We start from the raw sequence: 16,768 nt of genomic DNA, 5'->3' as shown, positions 1-16,768 counted from the left end.
AATGGGCAATTTTTCAGCCTCCACTCTTGTGCGGTGGTGGCCACGAGTGATCTGTTGCTGTGACATTATTCTAATCGGCGGTTTGTTATCGGAAAGTTTTTTTTTTTGGAAACCCCTTTTATCCCTCATTCAATCGTCGTTGTTTCCCACCCCAGCACATCGAAAAGTCCCTGCCCAGCATTCCAGTCACCTCACTAGCCCAGTTCTTGTATCGTGTTTATCCAAAGTCCTAATCTAATCAAAAGCAGTACCACATCGCTCATATTGGACCAAATCAACACAAGCCACTGGATCTATAGGACTGATATCAAGCTGCAATCGGACTATTTTCATCTCTCCGATCAATACCTTGTTCAATCCTCCCAGATCTAATCATCTACCATTCGACCAGTCCCTCCAATCGCTAGCATTCCCTTCATTTCGCCTATCCAGGCCTTTGCATGTCACTTATCTTTTAAAGAAGTACTATATATCATGACTATCGCTCGCACAAATACCCCAGGGAAATCGGTCCCTGGAAAGACAACCCCGGGAATAGCGGCACCCGCGTCCACGCCTGCTTCCGCGTTTCCGCGCGCGGCGTTCGGACCGTGCTCACACCTCACGCAGGTTCTCGGCACCGCAACGGTGCGCACGCAGTTTCTTAAACAGTATGCGCTTGGCGTGCGAGTCGCAAGGTTTGTTACGCGTGGTGCAGATGCGACCACTCTGGACCACGCACTCCAGGCCGCGCGCGCGGCGACGCTCAAGTGTCACGAGTGCGCACTGGCCACGACACTCCTCTTTCTCTGTCTCCAGTGCTCCTACATCGGTTGTGCCGCACACTTCCCCCGCCACACAGACACTTCGGGGCACGTGTTTGCGGTGGACATCCTGACGGGGTTTCTCAAGTGCTTCAAGTGCGGCGACTTCATCGGCGCGCACGACCTCGACGCAAACGCCCATGACGACACTAACTGGATTGTGGAGCACTCACGCCTACCATCCTATAAGGCCACCACGGGTCTTCGTGGGATGGTCAATATGGGTGCGACGTGCTTCATCTCCTCGGTACTTCAGACCCTCATCCATAACCCTTACGTGCGCAACCACTTTCTTGCGGGCAGCCATGCGGACTGCTGCGTGGAAAACTGCATCACATGCTGCGTGGATGAAATCTTTACCGAGTTTTATTCCAAGTCTGAGGTCAACGGCTATGGGCCTACGCGGTTGTTGACAGTTGCGTGGAAAACCAAGCGTGCGCTAGCGGGCTACAGCGAGCAGGACGCGCACGAGTTCTGGCAGTTCATCGTGGATGAAATACACCGCGCACGTGTTCGTGACCACGCAAAAGGCGCGCACGGCGAGGTCTGCGATTGCATCACTCATTCCACGTTCCGTGGTGAGCTCCAAAGCACCACCACGTGCGGGTCGTGTGGGGCGAGCACCGTGACGGTCGACCCCATGCTCGACCTCTCACTCGAGATTCCCGCATCGCGTGCGCCCACACTTGCGTCGTGCCTTGATAAGTTCACCGCGGAAGAGCATTTGGATGTCCAGTACCCGTGCTCGCGTTGCGGCGAACGCGCACGCGCGATTTCAAAGCGGCTCCGCGTGCAGACGCTCCCGCGAGTGTTCGGCGTACAGCTCAAGCGCTTCGAGCACAACGGCGCGTCTACCAAAATTGAAACCCATGTCGCATTTCCATTGTTTGTTGACTTGGCACCGTACACGCTTGCGGGAGAGACCGCGACGTACGAGCTTTTCGCCCTTGTAGTTCATATCGGGAGTGTGCTGACGGGGCACTATATCAGTGTGATCAAAAGCCAGGGCCAATGGTTCCGATTGGATGATTCGATGGTGGCGTTGGTGACCGAGAAGGAGGTTTTGCTGATGAAGGCGTATTTGTTGTTCTATGCTGTACACGTGGTATAACGAGTGTGAGCTTAACAAAAACTTGTGCGAGCTTAGCCGCTCCAAGTTATATTGGATATATATCTTAGGGGTGCCTTCCTTTACCATATAATTGCATGTCTGTGGCCCTCTGCTATAAGTTACGTCTGTAGAGACTTGGTTCGTAATAGATTCACAAAAAAAAAATATATATATATAGAGAATACTCGCGTAGCTGCCTATAGCTTGCACAGTGCCAAAATATGAGTTATGTAAATCACTCCTGGTAGTTATAACTATCCTAAGACAAGTAATTTCACCTTGAGATTCATAGGAATAGGACCAATAATGGCACTGGCGTCATTAATCATAGAAATCATCTTCGCTATCCACGTCGCTCCCCTTCCCTCTGAGCGACTTCTTCTGGAACCGCATCCTGTACCCCTCCTGCTCGTCCTCATCCTCCTGGTTCATCACCAATCTCGAGTCCGAACTCTTCACGGCCTCCACATCGACCAACACCTTCTCCACGTCTCTCAACGTAGTGGCGTTACCCCCAAGTTGTGTCAACGTGATGTACTGCTTTACCACATCCCCATTGCGGTACACCAACCACGTCGGACAGTTGGCTTCAGGATAATTCTCAACCGCACGGTTCGCGGCAATATCACAAAACTTGAGTTCCGGATACTTACGCGCGAGCTGCTCCTGCAACGCACCGAGCACACGCGACTGCAAGCTCACCAGTGCGGACATGTGACAGAATACAAACCCCGCACGCGATGCTTCCGTGATCTCGCGCCCGTAGTCGGGCTTTGCAACGGGCACCACCGCGCCAAACGCCGAACGCGACTGGAGCTCGGCGATTTCCTGCATGCGCTTGTGCTTGTAGAAGTTGAGAAACTCCTCATCTTCCTCATCTTCGAGCTCCGCGAGTTCATCGAGCTCCTTGTCCTCTAACCGGTTCTCGTGCTGCCGCTGCACCGCTGCCGCCAACGCCTCCTCGAGCTCCGCTGTCGGTGACGGCGCACGCTGCGGGATGATTCCCTTTGCACGGAGAATATCGTTCCATTCCGTATCTTCAGACTCATCGATTTCAACGGGAATCGGAATGTCTGGAATGTTCATGGTGTGTGACTGTAGTTGAGGGTGTAGCTCGAGCACATCTCTGTGTCGACATTTATGACTGAAATATCCGGCATTATCCTGCTCATTGTGAACCGAGTCCATCGTGCGGCTCTACCGCAGCCCTCCTGGAAACAAAGGAGGGATATGTCGCCGAGGTAGAGCTTGATAACTTTCAGAAATCGTCTTGCTAGTTATCACTTGAGGGTTTCCGTTAAAAATTTCCTCGTTTGAAGTAATAAAGAATATACAGCAGGGTTGGCAAGGTGAGACGGTGGCAAAGGCTAACACTGAACAACTAGAGTTTAATTTTTGTAGTTTACATTGTCACGGTCTTTAAGCAAAATAAATAAGAGCCATATATACCCCTGGTAGGAAAACATTGTTATCCACCATAGCGTGAACTGGACCGATTATTTATCGGATATATTTGAGAAAGCGCTTACCCCGTCAAGTATTCCATGGTTGAATTCTCGACAAAATCTAAATAAAGCCATCGAAGGGAGTATCAATAGGTGTAAGGTCATACACATTTGTAATCGGTTTCTATCTAAAATATAAGACGTAAATATCCGTGTACCACGCTAGAATTGATAATATTATTCTCTTTTGGTGCAGCCACCCCATAGTCTCCTCAAGTCCTGCATATAGCCCATCAACATGAACCGTAACGCGCAGAACGCGTTTAAGAGTCTCCGTTGACGCTGATTCGGCTTGTGCTGATTCGGTGTGCACTGATCTTAGAACATCTCGCTGCTGCCTTGTCCCATGTCCGACGAACTCAATCTCACATACTACCCTCTCCACGAATCTCTCGCATCGGAGTTTGACAAAATCCGTGTGGGAACAAGCACTGCGCACAACCTCAAACAGGAGATGGAGGACCTCCTCCGCTACTCCATGCTGTTCCTCGAGACGATAGCTACAGACGCGATGGGTACCAGTCTGCAGGACGGACCGCTGGGCGAAGAGCTTCTCAAACAGGCTAGTGAGATGCTCGTATCGATGCAGACCACACAGGACGCCCAGAACAGCATGTTTGCAGCAGTCAGCCAGACCAAGGCCACATTCCGCAACACAACCCGTGAGGAGCCGCCGTTACAGTTGGAGTACCTCCAGCACTACCAGAACATCCCCTTGGACGAAACCCATCGCTCACTAACACAGATGCTCGACGACCTGCTAGCACAGCAGCCGGCGCCCCAGCGCAGCGCCGCACTCGAGGAGGACATCCATTTCTTGAATAATGCCGCGTTTGTGATCCAACACCCGCTTGAACCACTTCCAGAGACCGAGGAAGACGAAGACGACCTTGCGATGGCCGGTGGGAAGGTGGACTTGTACGACCCGTTGTTACGTAAGTTGTTTGTGGACCCGTACTACTCCAAAAAGTGCCGCCACGTATTTGAAAAAGGGCCGGTACATGAGTTGATGCGCCAGGAACATAGCAGGGAGATTGACTGTCCAACGATGGGGTGTGGGATGCGCATTTCGGCCAAGGACTTGGTGCCCGACAAGTTGATGAAGTTGCGGGTTCTCGCGTACAACCAGCAGCAGAATGCGAGCAAAGATGCCGAGGAAATGGTGAAGTTGTAGGAGGTGAAGTTGTATAGGTGTTAATGCGTACCAAGGCGGTGGAATTAAGAGCGGATTTGAATTGAAAGTTGGCTGTGTGCAGATTAGAGTGTAGTTAACCAGGTTTGTTACGAGAAAGGCACTGTCCGATAGGTTTAGAGACGGGATTTGACCAAGGAGAGGCGTTTAGGATGGAAACCAGCCTGGGTAAAAAAGGGGGTTGGAACCAACGTTCATTCCGCCATGCATTCGGTCTCATGGTAAGAGTTATATGTTGCAAGATTGAAGGATATTAATGTGGCTAAATTTCATATGCAAGGGCATAAGCTTCCGCCGAGATAGTATATTCTGATAGACAGGACTAACCATATCATTTCAGCGGATTTACCTCGACTGTCATATAAAGGTCGTCGAAAGGATTAAATACATACCGGCTTTCAAGTCCTTGCGGATATCTGGTTTATTGACTATTTCAGAGTTATAACCTTTCTCAACCAAATTGCTTGCTTCTTGGATATTGTTTTTACAGACACCTCCAACGAGTATACCCGTACAAGCCTAGCCAATTACTCGATAAATGGAGAATTTTCCCCTATTCTTGATGCTTCTTTCCAGCCCTCATACAGTAAAATCACCCTCCTCATACATCTTTTCTACAGCGTCATGAAAGCGTCTTCGGGCCTCCAACCGCTTCGTCTTGAGGGAAGGTGTCAACAACCCGTTTCCTATAGTGAACCCAAAGTTTTCACCCGTATTTCTCTCGCCAGTTTCGGACGTGTGGTTGAAAAATAGCCAGACGTTCCGCACACGCTCCATCTCATTCAACGCTGTAGCAGCACCAGCAACGTTTTTGTTCATGTGCAGCAAAATGACTTTTCGTAACTCAATGTTTGCGTTCAATTCCATCAGGTTGGTTTCATCCATAAAACGAATCGCAGGAAACTTTTTGGACAGGGAGGACTGCAACAACTCCAAGCACGCGTTCTCTTTGAGGACAATGATGGCCACCAAGAACGATCGCAATGAGTCACCATACACATATGTCTGTGAGGTAAATTGGGAGTTGGCTTGCAAGTAGACGTTTTCCACCTTTTCAGGAGAGATGTACTCTCCGTCAGAAAGCTTGAAAATGTTCTTGGCGCGGTCGATGATCTTGACGCGTCCATTTGCATCCATGTTGGCAATGTCCCCTGTTTTGAACCACCCGTCTTCTGCAAAAGCTTCTTGGGTTTTTTCGGGATCTTTATAGTATCCTCTCATAATTTGGGGGCCGCGAAGATATAATTCTCCCGATTGGTTCTTTTTCCAGGTATATTCCATCTCTGGTACGTCCTGGAGTTTGATTTCAGTTGTGATGGTTACAAACCCCGAGCTTTCCGGGTACGAGTTATCCCCCGGAAGCAGGGCCGTAACAGGGCCATAGGACTCAGTCAAGCCATAGCCTTGAAGCACCTCGGTGTTGAGAAGATAGCGTAGTTTTTGAATGGCGTCGGGAAGCATAGGCGCCGACCCGGTGGCTAACAACTGTATGTTATCCAACCCCAACTCCGCCTTAATCCTTTGGGTAAACCGGCGATCGTACAACCAGTGGTTTGTAACGTGATTTCCAGAACTAAACTTCTGTTCCTTATATGCGATACACCTCTTGTGGAGAACTTTGAGCGCTATGTTCAGGGATTCGAGTTTGGTGGAAATTCCCGCTTCTATTCTATTGAAGATTCGCGGTACACCCGCCATATGTGTAGGCTTTATCAAGGAAATGTCTTGGAGTATCTGTTTGCTGTCATTGGGCACCGACGGGAGATAAACCGTGCCCCCAAAGCTAAACTCAAAGTGGATCACCTGCCTCTGGATAATATGGGCTAAGGGTAAATAGCACAAGGATCTGTATTGACGTATACGGGTGTCAGGCTTGGGAGTAACCGTATAAAGAGACGTAATCCCTGCCACCGCATTGCCGTGTGTTAACTCTACCCCCTTAGGTCTGCCCAGTGTCCCGGAAGTGAAGGATATGGTGTGTATCGAGGCAGCAGTTGGGGGTATGTGTGCTGCTGGCTTTCTGGCTCCAATAGCGGTCACCTCGGCAAAGGTTATCAACCTCACCCCCCATTTCTTCGCCCGCTCTCTCGTTTTTGGGTCAATCAGCAGTAACAGTTCTATCTCGGTGATGATAATTACCTTCACACCATTGAGGTGGTTGTTCCGCAAGATATCCACAATACAGGTAACCTGTGCAGGAGACACCAAAACGGCCCGTGTCTTGGTGAGCTCCAAGATGAAAACAATAGACTCCGGGTCCAACGTGTCATACAACGGAGTTGTCGGGATGGAGTAGGCGATGCAGCTCAAGTCAGCAATAATCCACTCGAAGCAGTTAGGGGCATATATGGCTAACACGAACGGAGTTCTAATCAGACCGCTCTCAGCCAAATCAGTGTCAAGCAAACATTCTAGACCAGAGCCAAACCAATCCCTGATCCTCCCAACCTCTAAAAAAGTCTTAAGGCGGTACGTTTGCTCTTGAGGACTCCTAACGGCAAGACAGTGGTTTGAGGGAAACAACGCTATAGCACTGTTGAAAAAATCGTAGAGGGTTGTTATTTTGGGATGAATGGAGGTGGCCAAGCCCATGCTGCGGCTGAACTTGTTTCTAAACACAGGGGAGCCGTCCGCGCGGGCGGTATTAGGTACTGCAAAGCAGCCTGCAATCGATTCGGGATTCAATGGCAACATGGCCAAGACTGATTGCATGGAACTTTCGTAAGAGGAAGCTGCGGATATTAGAGGGTGTGCCTCTAAATGTGAGGGTTCTGGGAGTGATGCCGGCATCAAACTTTGAGTAAAACGGATTCTAAGAGGAAAGGAAATTAGTTTCTAGTGTATAACTGGGGGGACGAAAAATGTGAGTTTGGTAAACTTGGAAACAGGACAGATATAAAGGTTTTGTAGAACCTATCCGTGTTGCCCAGTGAACTTTTTCGGAGATGTGGAGAATCATTGATGCTTGTTTGAGAGTGAGGCGTCTGATGCGGCTCAAGATGCATCCCCTGAGATGCAAATGGGTGGTGTCGGTTCAAAATCTTTGGTTGTTAAAGATTAATTAGTAGCCACCAGTCTTTTATTTCGTTGTTCTGGAGGGAACCTGCTCCGGTTTGTGTTGGTTTCCGGTGTAAATATAAATGGCACGAGTGATGGTACGGGTGCTGGCATGGTTGTAGTCAACCCTGAAGCTTCTGTCCTGCAAGCCTTGCATATACCTCCGCTCGTATAAGTTCCAGCTGTCCACATACTAGTCTCAGGCGTCGATCCGCCTCTCGCACTCAGGGCCCCTATCCTCAGTAACCGGCATCTTAAAATGTAGCAGATAAGCGCGTACAATAGGTTTAGCGTACTGTGGCACTTTTTGGTATAGATTTGATTGGATGGGGCGGGGAGTGCACAGAAGTCATTTTATTTCAGCCCTAAACTATAAAGTTGCCTTGGCAAGCGCCTTCTTATTTAAGTATCAATAAGCATTTTTTTTCATGTAGGTAGAGAAATAGTCTTGGGACTTGTGGGGGCGGCTTATCTTACATACGATGGGGAATATGTGAGCAGGCTTGGAACTGCTTAGTGCTGGGCTTACCGAGCATCTTTGTGTATCGCTTTGCTTATAACAATTGGAGATCGAGATTAATTTTTAGTTTCTTGTGTACAGCATAACTGGCAATAATATATTTGTTGGCTCAACCCAGGGCAACCCTTGTTACGATGTCGCGTAAGGGAACGTTGACGGGCTGTTGCACCCACGGTATTAACACTGTTTCCGGACAAGTTGCGCCAGTGTAAATGCATAGCACAAATAAATCTTTGAAGGTTAAGGGAGCAAAGGTAGGCTGTTCTAGATAACTGGTGGAGGGGGGCATAGATATATGTTACTAAATCACGAAAATTCGTCATTGGGTTAGCTGCCAGGGTAAACATGCACCATAAACATTTGCAGGTTAGATATGCCACAGGAGGGGTTTTCATTAGCGCTGTGTTGGGGTCTTGGTCAAACTAGGTACATGCAAGACTGAACAGCAAACAGCCTAAATTGACTCTCCGGATTCGCATTTTGGCTCCGCTATAGATGTGTCAGCCGCCAAGCACGATAAGAGTATTGTTGGGGGGTATAACTAGTTTGAACCAAATTCTGAATTTTGGAGGAACCACCACCAGTTTCTATCAATTCTAACTGATATCAATATTGGTTAAGGAGTTTACGACCGTCTTGTTAATCCTAATAATGACTCTGAACCTATCATGTTTGTCGCCCCGTGGACTGCCCTATTGTATACGTCTAGGCGGTCTGTAACAGATACATAGGAAGCAGAGCTAGTCTGTTTACATCATAACCTTCACTATAGTATCTACATCTCCTCTTTCATCCTATCTCGTTACAAATACTGCTTCAATTTCAGTTCATATTCACGTTTTTAACTATATCATGGTATACTCCACGTGTTTGGAAGAATGGCACACCCAACCCATCCAGCCATAACCTGCGCCGCATACTTCAACCTTTGGTCACGTGCACACCAACCGCTTTTCTTTAACTGCCAACATATACCGCACGATTTGCTGCCGCCAACCGAGGCTCATCATGCTAAAAAATCTCTCGGGATACCGGAGTTTGATTACCCATTCATTAATAGCCCATATTTATCCCAAACTTCTCTTTCCCCTCCATGTTCTCTCGAACGCTCATCTCCTTCAGGACCGTGCTGGGCCGCCGCCAGGTCTCGTTCAGCCTACCGCCCACCATCAACCAGCTCTTCATGAACCCACCGCCTGCCAACACCGAGATCACGACCCAGGGGTTGGTCAAGGCCATCCGTGTGTTTAAAAAGGTGGCGTTTATCGACATTTCCGATGGCCTGAACCACCATATGCTCAACGTAGTGATACCCGATCCGTCGCTCCTCGCGAACAGCGCGCTAGAACTCAAGATCGGCCAGAACATCCGCGTCTGCGGAACCTGGACCGAGTGTCTCAAAGGCTCGCAGTCACACGAGCTCCGCCTCAATGCGGTAGATGAAAAGGTGGCTATTTTGGGCGATGTGCCGGCCGACTACCCGCTCCAAAAGAAGTTCCACTCATCCGCGTACCTCCGCAAGGAACTCCCAACGTTGCGCTTCAAGACGAACAAGCTCTCGTCAGTGCTCCGGTTCCGATCGCTTGTAGAGTCGGAGCTTGGGGCTTTCTTTGCGTCGCACGATTTTGTCAAGACGCATCCACCGTTGATCACCAGCTCCGACTGTGAGGGTGCCGGTGAGCTCTTCCAGGTGGAGAGAGCTGCCGCAAAGGGCAAGTTCTTTGGTAAAAACGCCTACTTGACTGTGTCCACGCAGTTGCACCTCGAGGCGATCTGTATGGCGCTTAACCGCGTGTGGACGTTGTCGCCGTGCTTCCGCGCCGAAACCTCTAACACCACGCGCCACTTGAGTGAGTTCTGGATGTTAGAGGCGGAAGTTTCATACGTGGATAGTGTGCACCAGGTGACAGCTTTGGCTGAGGCTATGATCAAGCACGTGGTGCGCCAATTGCAGCAGGACGGCCCGGGGGGCGTTGCGGACTTGGAAAAGTCGCGATTTAGCATGGAGGAGATTGCGGTGATGAAGCACAGATGGGAGACGCTTCTTGCTGGTGACTGGCCATCCGTCACCTACACCGAAGCGGTGACAATTTTGGCGAAGCAGCACGAGCTGGTGCCGTTCATGTACCGGCCAATGTGGGGCGAGTCCTTACAAACAGAGCATGAGAAGTGGCTCGCGGGGGAACACTTTGCGAGACCAGTATTTGTCACCGACTATCCCAAGGCGATGAAGCCGTTCTACATGAAGATCAACGACGCGTCGTTGCCGGAAGCGCAGCAGACCGTGGGCTGCTTTGACTTGCTCGTACCTGATGTCGGGGAATTGATTGGGGGCTCCATGAGAGAGCACGACTACAGGAAGTTGCAGACGGAGATCATGCGGCTCGGGATGAAGCCAGAGGAAGTGCAATGGTATGCAGATTTGAGAACCTACGGGACGGTTCCCCACGGCGGGTTCGGCATGGGGTTTGAGCGCTTGTTGTGCTACCTTGCCAACATAGAGAACATCAGGGACGTGATTCCGTTCCCTAGGGCCGCCGAAAGCTGTGTGTGTTAGGTCTGGATCCCTATTATGATTAGCCCCAGGACAAAAAGAACGCTGTATATATTTAGTTCAATACCGTCCATTCCAAAATGTCAGCGTAAGACCTCAATGCAGTTATGTCACGGATGGGTCTAATGATTACCCGGAGATACATTTAGCGAGATATTCTGATTGAATTAATTGGAATGGTCACTAAATATAACCTACAGATAATAGCTGGCCGTTGCATTAGGATATTGCTCAACTCTCTGTAGAAGGGTATCGGTTTATACCTCAAGTAGAACACCGATCAGGGTATGGGCTAAGATCTGAATCAGCAAGAAGCAAAAGGGCTTCGCCACGCCTCCTGTTGATAAACTGTTACACGAATATAATAGTATATCCAAAGTAAAATATCTCTTTAAAATGTTTCACCTTATTCAACCCTGAGTCTCCTGGATGCAACATACGCGTAAACCGCTTTCCCGCGAATTTATCGCGACAAGTGAGCGAAATAAATATCGATACAAAAATATACACCCACCACAGATATTCCTCATACACAATGGATGCTCTGCTAATCGTCAAGGAGATCGCAGTGTTACAGACTGTCTGGTTTTTAGTTTCATCTTTCTACGAACAGAGCAATTCCGGTCTAGCGCCAACGATATACACCGATGATGAGGTCTTGCACATGGTTAATTACAACCATCTTTTAAAGCTCCACTCCCTCACGCTTCTGTCGCAAGACATCCAGCGTATCTTGAAATCCCGTTTGAAGATGGAGTGGCCTCGGGAAACCGCCATACTCGCACACATAACCTCTGACGAGGCCAGCCTCCGCACGACATTGGACGAGCTAAAAGAGCTCGTCTCGTCGAGAGTGCACAACTTGGCCCTAGATCTTAAAGCGTATGATGAGAAAACGGAACCACTGGAGATTGAGGGTGCAATGGATACTGGATCGCCAGAAGAGCACTTTGTGGATAGCGAGAGTGTTTTGGTACCCGAAGAGTCGGAACCGCTCACACCTGAGCCGCTATCGCCGGTGTTGGAGGCCAGTCAGAGCGATGTGCTTTCCGAGACACACATGCCGGTGGAATTTGCCGAGTCCGTGACCAGCCCACTTGCAGATCCTGAGACAAAAAGGGAGGAAGCGAAGGTAGACGAGGAGGAAGGTGAGGAAGAGGAAGATGAGAAGGATGGCGAGGAGGATAAAGCAAAAGTGGATGAAGTGGCAGAGGATGAAGTAGCGGAAGACGAAGAAATAGGGAGAAATGAGGAAGGTGAAATCCAAAATGAAGCCGAGGCTATGGAGGACATAGAAATCAAGGGTGAAGAGATCACTGTTCCTGTTATCAATGAAACCATATCTGAAGCCACAGAAAATATTCTAGATGGGGAAACCCAAGTTGAGGTGAAGGAAGAGGCGAATAATACCGAAAAATCAAAGCCTGTGGGACTCGTTGACGAGCACAAATCTGAAGCTGAGATAGAGACTGGTTCCCAGGAAACCATTCCAAACAGCGTTGAAGACTCCCAGGACGTAAAAGAAGAACTTGATGACAGAAAAGAAAGGGTCACCTTCGAAGCGGATACCCCTGAGGAGGCCACTACTGCCTCTCAGTTCAACGCTAGAAAGCGCAAGTCAATGACTCCGCCGGCGCAATCGAACAAGCGGTTCCAGTCGATGGTCAACCAGCTTATCACAGACATCTCTGGTAACAAGTACGCCACCATGTTCCTACAGCCTGTGAGCGAGAACGATGCGCCGGACTACTACTCGCTTATTCGCAGTCCCATTGACTTGAAGATTTTGAAGCAAATGGTCAAGAAGCAGGAGATTACCAACTTTGTGGAGTTCGAGCGGAGTCTAAGGCTCATGTTTGCAAATGCAATCATGTACAACCATGAGGACACCGAAACGTATCTGTGGACTCTCCAGATGATCAAAGACGTCGACATGATGTTGAACTTGTTCAAGAGCGCACAACGTGATGGCTAGCGCTGTTAAGGCGACCCATTCTATTAAAGATGTACACGAATCTAAGGTAATGCTAAATGTAAGCAAAAGCTCACTTCGGTTTTAGGCCAATCGTTTGGTTAAACCAGACATCAAAGGGTACACAAGTTTAGGTATGTAGCCGGTCCTCCAGTTAGATGCTAGGCCCCGGGGACCCTCTTCCACTACACCAGCGCTTCTACACCAAAATAAACATAGTCTCTATTCGGGACATAAACATGGAATCAAAAGAATATATACAGGTCTAATGAACCGTCAGAAAGCCTTTCCTTTTACCAGTAAAGGGCGACACAGGGTGTCTTAGCGCTGCATCTGCTGGGTCAAGGCGGCATTTTGTTCCTGGAAACGCTGGCCAACACGCTCAGAGTGCTTCAAGAACTTCTCAGCGCATCTCATGATACAGGTGTCTTCCTTGGTGGTCAACTTGTTGGAGGTGAAATCGTTGACACAGTCGGTGAAGCACTTCTCGACCAAGTTGGAGTATAATCTCATAAAGTCCTTCATCTGCTTCTGCTCAACAATCTGTTGAAATTCTTGCTGTTCCTTGGCGTTTAATTGGTCCATTTTGCGTTTATTGAGATGGAGCTATGGATGAATTGTTACAGCGTTGGATTCTTATATAAATGAGTTGCCTTCTGATTGTCGGCATGAAAAACTGGTAAAATATCCTGCATTTATTCCTTGAAAGTTTTCTTTCTTTTTTCTTCGCTAGGTCTTATTTTTCACGTTTAATCCGACTCTTCCAATTATTAGCGCTGGTGTCCTCCCAGTACTGATAACAAAATGGTCAATACGCAAAGCTACACTCAGAGAGCCGCGGCACACAGCTCCCAGGTTGCCGCGAAGTTGCTCACCTTGATGGAGACCAAGAAAACCAACTTGTGTGCATCGGTGGACGTCAACACCACCGCCGAGTTTTTGACATTGGTTGACCAGTTGGGACCGTACATCTGTCTTGTCAAGACCCACATCGACATCATCGACGACTTTTCGTTTGAGGCCACCATCGAGCCGTTGTTGGCCTTGGCTGCTAAGCACAACTTCATGATCTTCGAAGACAGAAAGTTCGCAGACATTGGCAACACCGTCAAGCACCAGTACTCTGGCGGGGTCTACAAAATTGCCCAGTGGTCCGATATCACTAACGCCCACGGGATTACCGGCGCGGGCATCGTCCAGGGCTTGAAGCAGGCCGCCCAGGAAACCACTTCCGAGCCTAGAGGCTTGTTGATGTTGGCTGAGTTGTCCTCAAAGGGCTCCTTGGCCTACGGGGAATACACCGAAAAGACCATCGAGATTGCCAAGTCCGACAAGGAGTTCTGTATTGGGTTTATCGCCCAGAGAGATATGGGCGGTAGTGCTGATGGTTTCGACTGGCTCGTTATGACCCCGGGTGTCGGCTTGGACGACAAGGGTGACGCCTTGGGCCAGCAGTACAGACCGGTCGATGAGGTCGTCTCCACTGGTACCGATGTCATTATTGTGGGCAGAGGTTTGTTCGGCAAGGGTCGTGACCCTAAGGTCGAGGGTGAAAGATACAGACAAGCTGGGTGGAACGCCTACTTGAAGAAGACTGGGCAGCTTTAGAAATGTACGCTTAAGTAGGTTTCACGCAAAGTTGTAACGAAGATGTGTAGGACAGATAAGCCGTGTGTAGGATCTTCAGTGTAAGTCGTGAACAGTGCGTGTAGGGGCTACCTTCTATCGAGTGATAATATAAAGTCAATTCTGACACTCCTAGTCAAAATACTACCTTCAGAAAAGGGAGTAGTGCCGAGTCTGGGGTAAAGCTTCCTAATCGGTAATACAAGAACGGGGTATTCTGAGGATTGAAGAATGTCCTAATCCTAGCAGATAGCTTTACCTGTACTATAGGACTTGTCGGTTCTAGGAGCCGGTAGTCCTTACGGGTTAAGTCTCTTCCAAAAGAGTTGGATTAATCCCGGAAAAACTATTTGATGAGAATACTACATCTGCAGCTGGTCGTTGATGTTAACTGGAAACATCTGTAAATGTACAAGGTTGTGGAATGATATACATGATGGGTCTATATACATGATGGGTCTATGGCTCAAGGGAGTCTTCCAACTCGTCGGCTAAACGCGTCCGTAAAATCTCAAACACCAAGAGACACACACTGGTCGTGGGGATCATCGTCAAGGCGTTGTAGGCAAACCCACGGTAGCCCCACTGGAACCAACTCAACTTTGACCTGCTCTTCGCCTTATCTACGTGGATGATAGTATCAAGGTACGACTGGTAGTACAACTTGATCTTGGGATTTTTGAAGTAGTCGATAAATGGCTGGAGCTTGGCGGAAATAGGGTGCTTGGTGGAAGGGTCGACAGCAGGCGGTGCGGGTGGGGCTGGTTTGGCTTGTTGGGCTGCGATGTCCAAGTACTCCAATCTCTTCAAGTGGATGTTCTGAACCTTGGTCAACGGATACTGAATCGCCAAGAGGACAAAAGCAGCACTGGCCCCGGCAAGCAAAATAAAGGTGGTTTGCAAAAACTTGTGGTTGCGGTTGATCTGACGGGAAGATTCAGAGGATGGGGGGTCCCTAAAGAGAATAGTGGCCTTGAGCTTTCGGTACCCATATATCATGTTCACCGTGTTGCAGAAGGCTTGGTTCTTTATGTACTCAAACGTGCTGAAATAAAAGGCAAAACCAACACTCTCTTTCACCATACTCAACCCGTATCCCGCAAAAACACCCGTCACCCCAATCTCCTGGAGCTTTTTTAAGCCGTACTGCCAGTACGTGGTGTTGTGGATACCCCCCGACAAAACCTCCAGCGCGCTGGATCTGGCCTGGATGGCGTCAATAGGCGCAGCCGCTAGTGACTGGGCAAATCCTGCCAAGAAGCCTGCCCGGAACGTGTCCAACGGGCTAGGGTATACCAGGGTGCCGACTGTGTGTTTGTCGCTTAGCGCCTGGAGCGAGCCGAGGTACGTCGTGTATAAGATTACGCCCGTGGCACTGTTGAGAATCAAAGGCGGCATGACATGCTTGGGAATATACAGCCAACCGTGGGCCTTTACAGCACTGGTGAGGATGGCCAACGACGAATGGGTGAAGAAGCGGTAGGGCTTGTCCTTCAAGGAGTCGCGAAACATCAACCTAGTGGTGGCAAGGTAGTCAAATCGCGAGGGTCTGAAGAGCTTGGCGGGTGTACGGAGGTAGAGGGCAGTGATCTGGGTCATGATGGCACGGATACCGGCAGTGGAGGCGCCGACGACTCGGGTGTTTTTGGTCGATAGCGTGGACTGGGCATTTGCATCTTTAGAGTCTCCTGTTAGAGCGTCGAAGGAGTAGTCCTCTATGTTCCTAACATCCATGGTATTGGGGCATGTATGTTTATCGAGTTGGCCTCTGCTATCTTAGCCAAGAGATACAGAGATCTCTCATAGCCGCAGCATTAAAGCTGTACTTTAGGCCTATATGTAAGAATTGTCCGGCACAGTATATTTCGGCCCCGGGATCAAAACAGCGCTGGGAGGCGGGGTTCTGGCGGGACCTGACGAAAGGAAATGGTTATATTTTTTTAAAAATGATATAGGGCTTAGATTTCTAATATGGCAAATTTTTCCGCCTGAAAAAGGTAGATGTGCTACTTTGTTAATACTGTGGTATTGATGCGTAATAAAATTTATTAATGAATATACCAATATATCCATTGGTGCATTTACCTTAGATACGGCACCCGGTACGTATTAACACTAGACAAACGCTATAACTAACTGAATAATACTAAGCTTTATCTGGCATAAAATAAACTGTAAACCATGCTAGTGGGCCTACTTCCTAGTCTATGGACTTTGGCATGTTTTGCCACTGTCATGCAGCCTTCAGAAGCCCTAGTTATAATATTTCTGGGCCTATGAACTTTTTTTCATGGCATCCTGCACCCTTCTGATCAGTATAAAAGGGGCCCGTCCGCCTCCCTGCTTTCTAACGGTTTGGAACTTTCCTTTCTTTGTCGACGTACTTCATAGGATCATTTCTATAGTTTACGTCCCTCTTTGACTCTTC

General features: G+C 48.9%; 9 protein-coding genes across 9 annotated transcripts; 5 read left to right on the top strand and 4 right to left on the bottom strand.

The window, feature by feature from the left end:
• Positions 1–474: 474 nt before the first annotated feature.
• Positions 475–1,914, top strand: BABINDRAFT_9967 (ubiquitin-specific protease; the record flags this gene model as incomplete). Its single annotated transcript, XM_019133048.1, has 1 exon — positions 475–1,914. One exon carries the CDS (start codon positions 475–477, stop codon positions 1,912–1,914), a length of 1,440 nt encoding a protein of 479 aa, XP_018982953.1.
• Positions 1,915–2,039: 125 nt separating this feature from the next.
• BABINDRAFT_15327 (uncharacterized protein) lies at positions 2,040–3,000 on the bottom strand (the record flags this gene model as incomplete). The annotated part of the gene is made up of 1 exon (XM_019127249.1): positions 2,040–3,000. The coding sequence occupies one exon, from the start codon at positions 2,998–3,000 to the stop codon at positions 2,236–2,238; it is 765 nt and encodes a 254-aa protein (XP_018982952.1). The 3' UTR covers positions 2,040–2,235.
• A 709-nt stretch (positions 3,001–3,709) lies between these two features.
• Positions 3,710–4,809, top strand: MMS21 (SUMO ligase). The gene has a single exon (XM_019129857.1). It carries the CDS (start codon positions 3,766–3,768, stop codon positions 4,591–4,593), a length of 828 nt encoding a protein of 275 aa, XP_018982951.1. The 5' UTR covers positions 3,710–3,765; the 3' UTR covers positions 4,594–4,809.
• A 230-nt stretch (positions 4,810–5,039) lies between these two features.
• Positions 5,040–7,305, bottom strand: BABINDRAFT_66815 (uncharacterized protein; the record flags this gene model as incomplete). Its single annotated transcript, XM_019132487.1, has 1 exon — positions 5,040–7,305. One exon carries the CDS (start codon positions 7,303–7,305, stop codon positions 5,191–5,193), a length of 2,115 nt encoding a protein of 704 aa, XP_018982950.1. The 3' UTR covers positions 5,040–5,190.
• Positions 7,306–9,185: 1,880 nt separating this feature from the next.
• BABINDRAFT_163344 (asparagine--tRNA ligase) lies at positions 9,186–11,132 on the top strand. The gene has a single exon (XM_019129856.1). It carries the CDS (start codon positions 9,282–9,284, stop codon positions 10,743–10,745), a length of 1,464 nt encoding a protein of 487 aa, XP_018982949.1. The 5' UTR covers positions 9,186–9,281; the 3' UTR covers positions 10,746–11,132.
• A 135-nt stretch (positions 11,133–11,267) lies between these two features.
• Positions 11,268–12,787, top strand: BABINDRAFT_163343 (uncharacterized protein). Its single transcript, XM_019129855.1, has one exon. The coding sequence runs from the start codon at positions 11,278–11,280 to the stop codon at positions 12,715–12,717; it is 1,440 nt and encodes a 479-aa protein (XP_018982948.1). The 5' UTR covers positions 11,268–11,277; the 3' UTR covers positions 12,718–12,787.
• A 162-nt stretch (positions 12,788–12,949) lies between these two features.
• TIM9 (protein transporter) lies at positions 12,950–13,305 on the bottom strand. The gene has a single exon (XM_019129854.1). It carries the CDS (start codon positions 13,297–13,299, stop codon positions 13,036–13,038), a length of 264 nt encoding a protein of 87 aa, XP_018982947.1. The 5' UTR covers positions 13,300–13,305; the 3' UTR covers positions 12,950–13,035.
• Positions 13,306–13,565: 260 nt separating this feature from the next.
• On the top strand, positions 13,566–14,511 carry URA3 (orotidine-5'-phosphate decarboxylase). The gene has a single exon (XM_019129853.1). It carries the CDS (start codon positions 13,594–13,596, stop codon positions 14,320–14,322), a length of 729 nt encoding a protein of 242 aa, XP_018982946.1. The 5' UTR covers positions 13,566–13,593; the 3' UTR covers positions 14,323–14,511.
• A 204-nt stretch (positions 14,512–14,715) lies between these two features.
• On the bottom strand, positions 14,716–15,990 carry BABINDRAFT_163340 (uncharacterized protein). The gene has a single exon (XM_019129852.1). It carries the CDS (start codon positions 15,937–15,939, stop codon positions 14,800–14,802), a length of 1,140 nt encoding a protein of 379 aa, XP_018982945.1. The 5' UTR covers positions 15,940–15,990; the 3' UTR covers positions 14,716–14,799.
• Positions 15,991–16,768: the final 778 nt, after the last annotated feature.

This window comes from Babjeviella inositovora (genome assembly GCF_001661335.1).
Source record: "Babjeviella inositovora NRRL Y-12698 unplaced genomic scaffold BABINscaffold_14, whole genome shotgun sequence".
Lineage (NCBI taxonomy): Eukaryota > Fungi > Ascomycota > Pichiomycetes > Serinales > Babjeviella > Babjeviella inositovora.
This window is presented reverse-complemented; position numbering and strand designations above follow the sequence as displayed.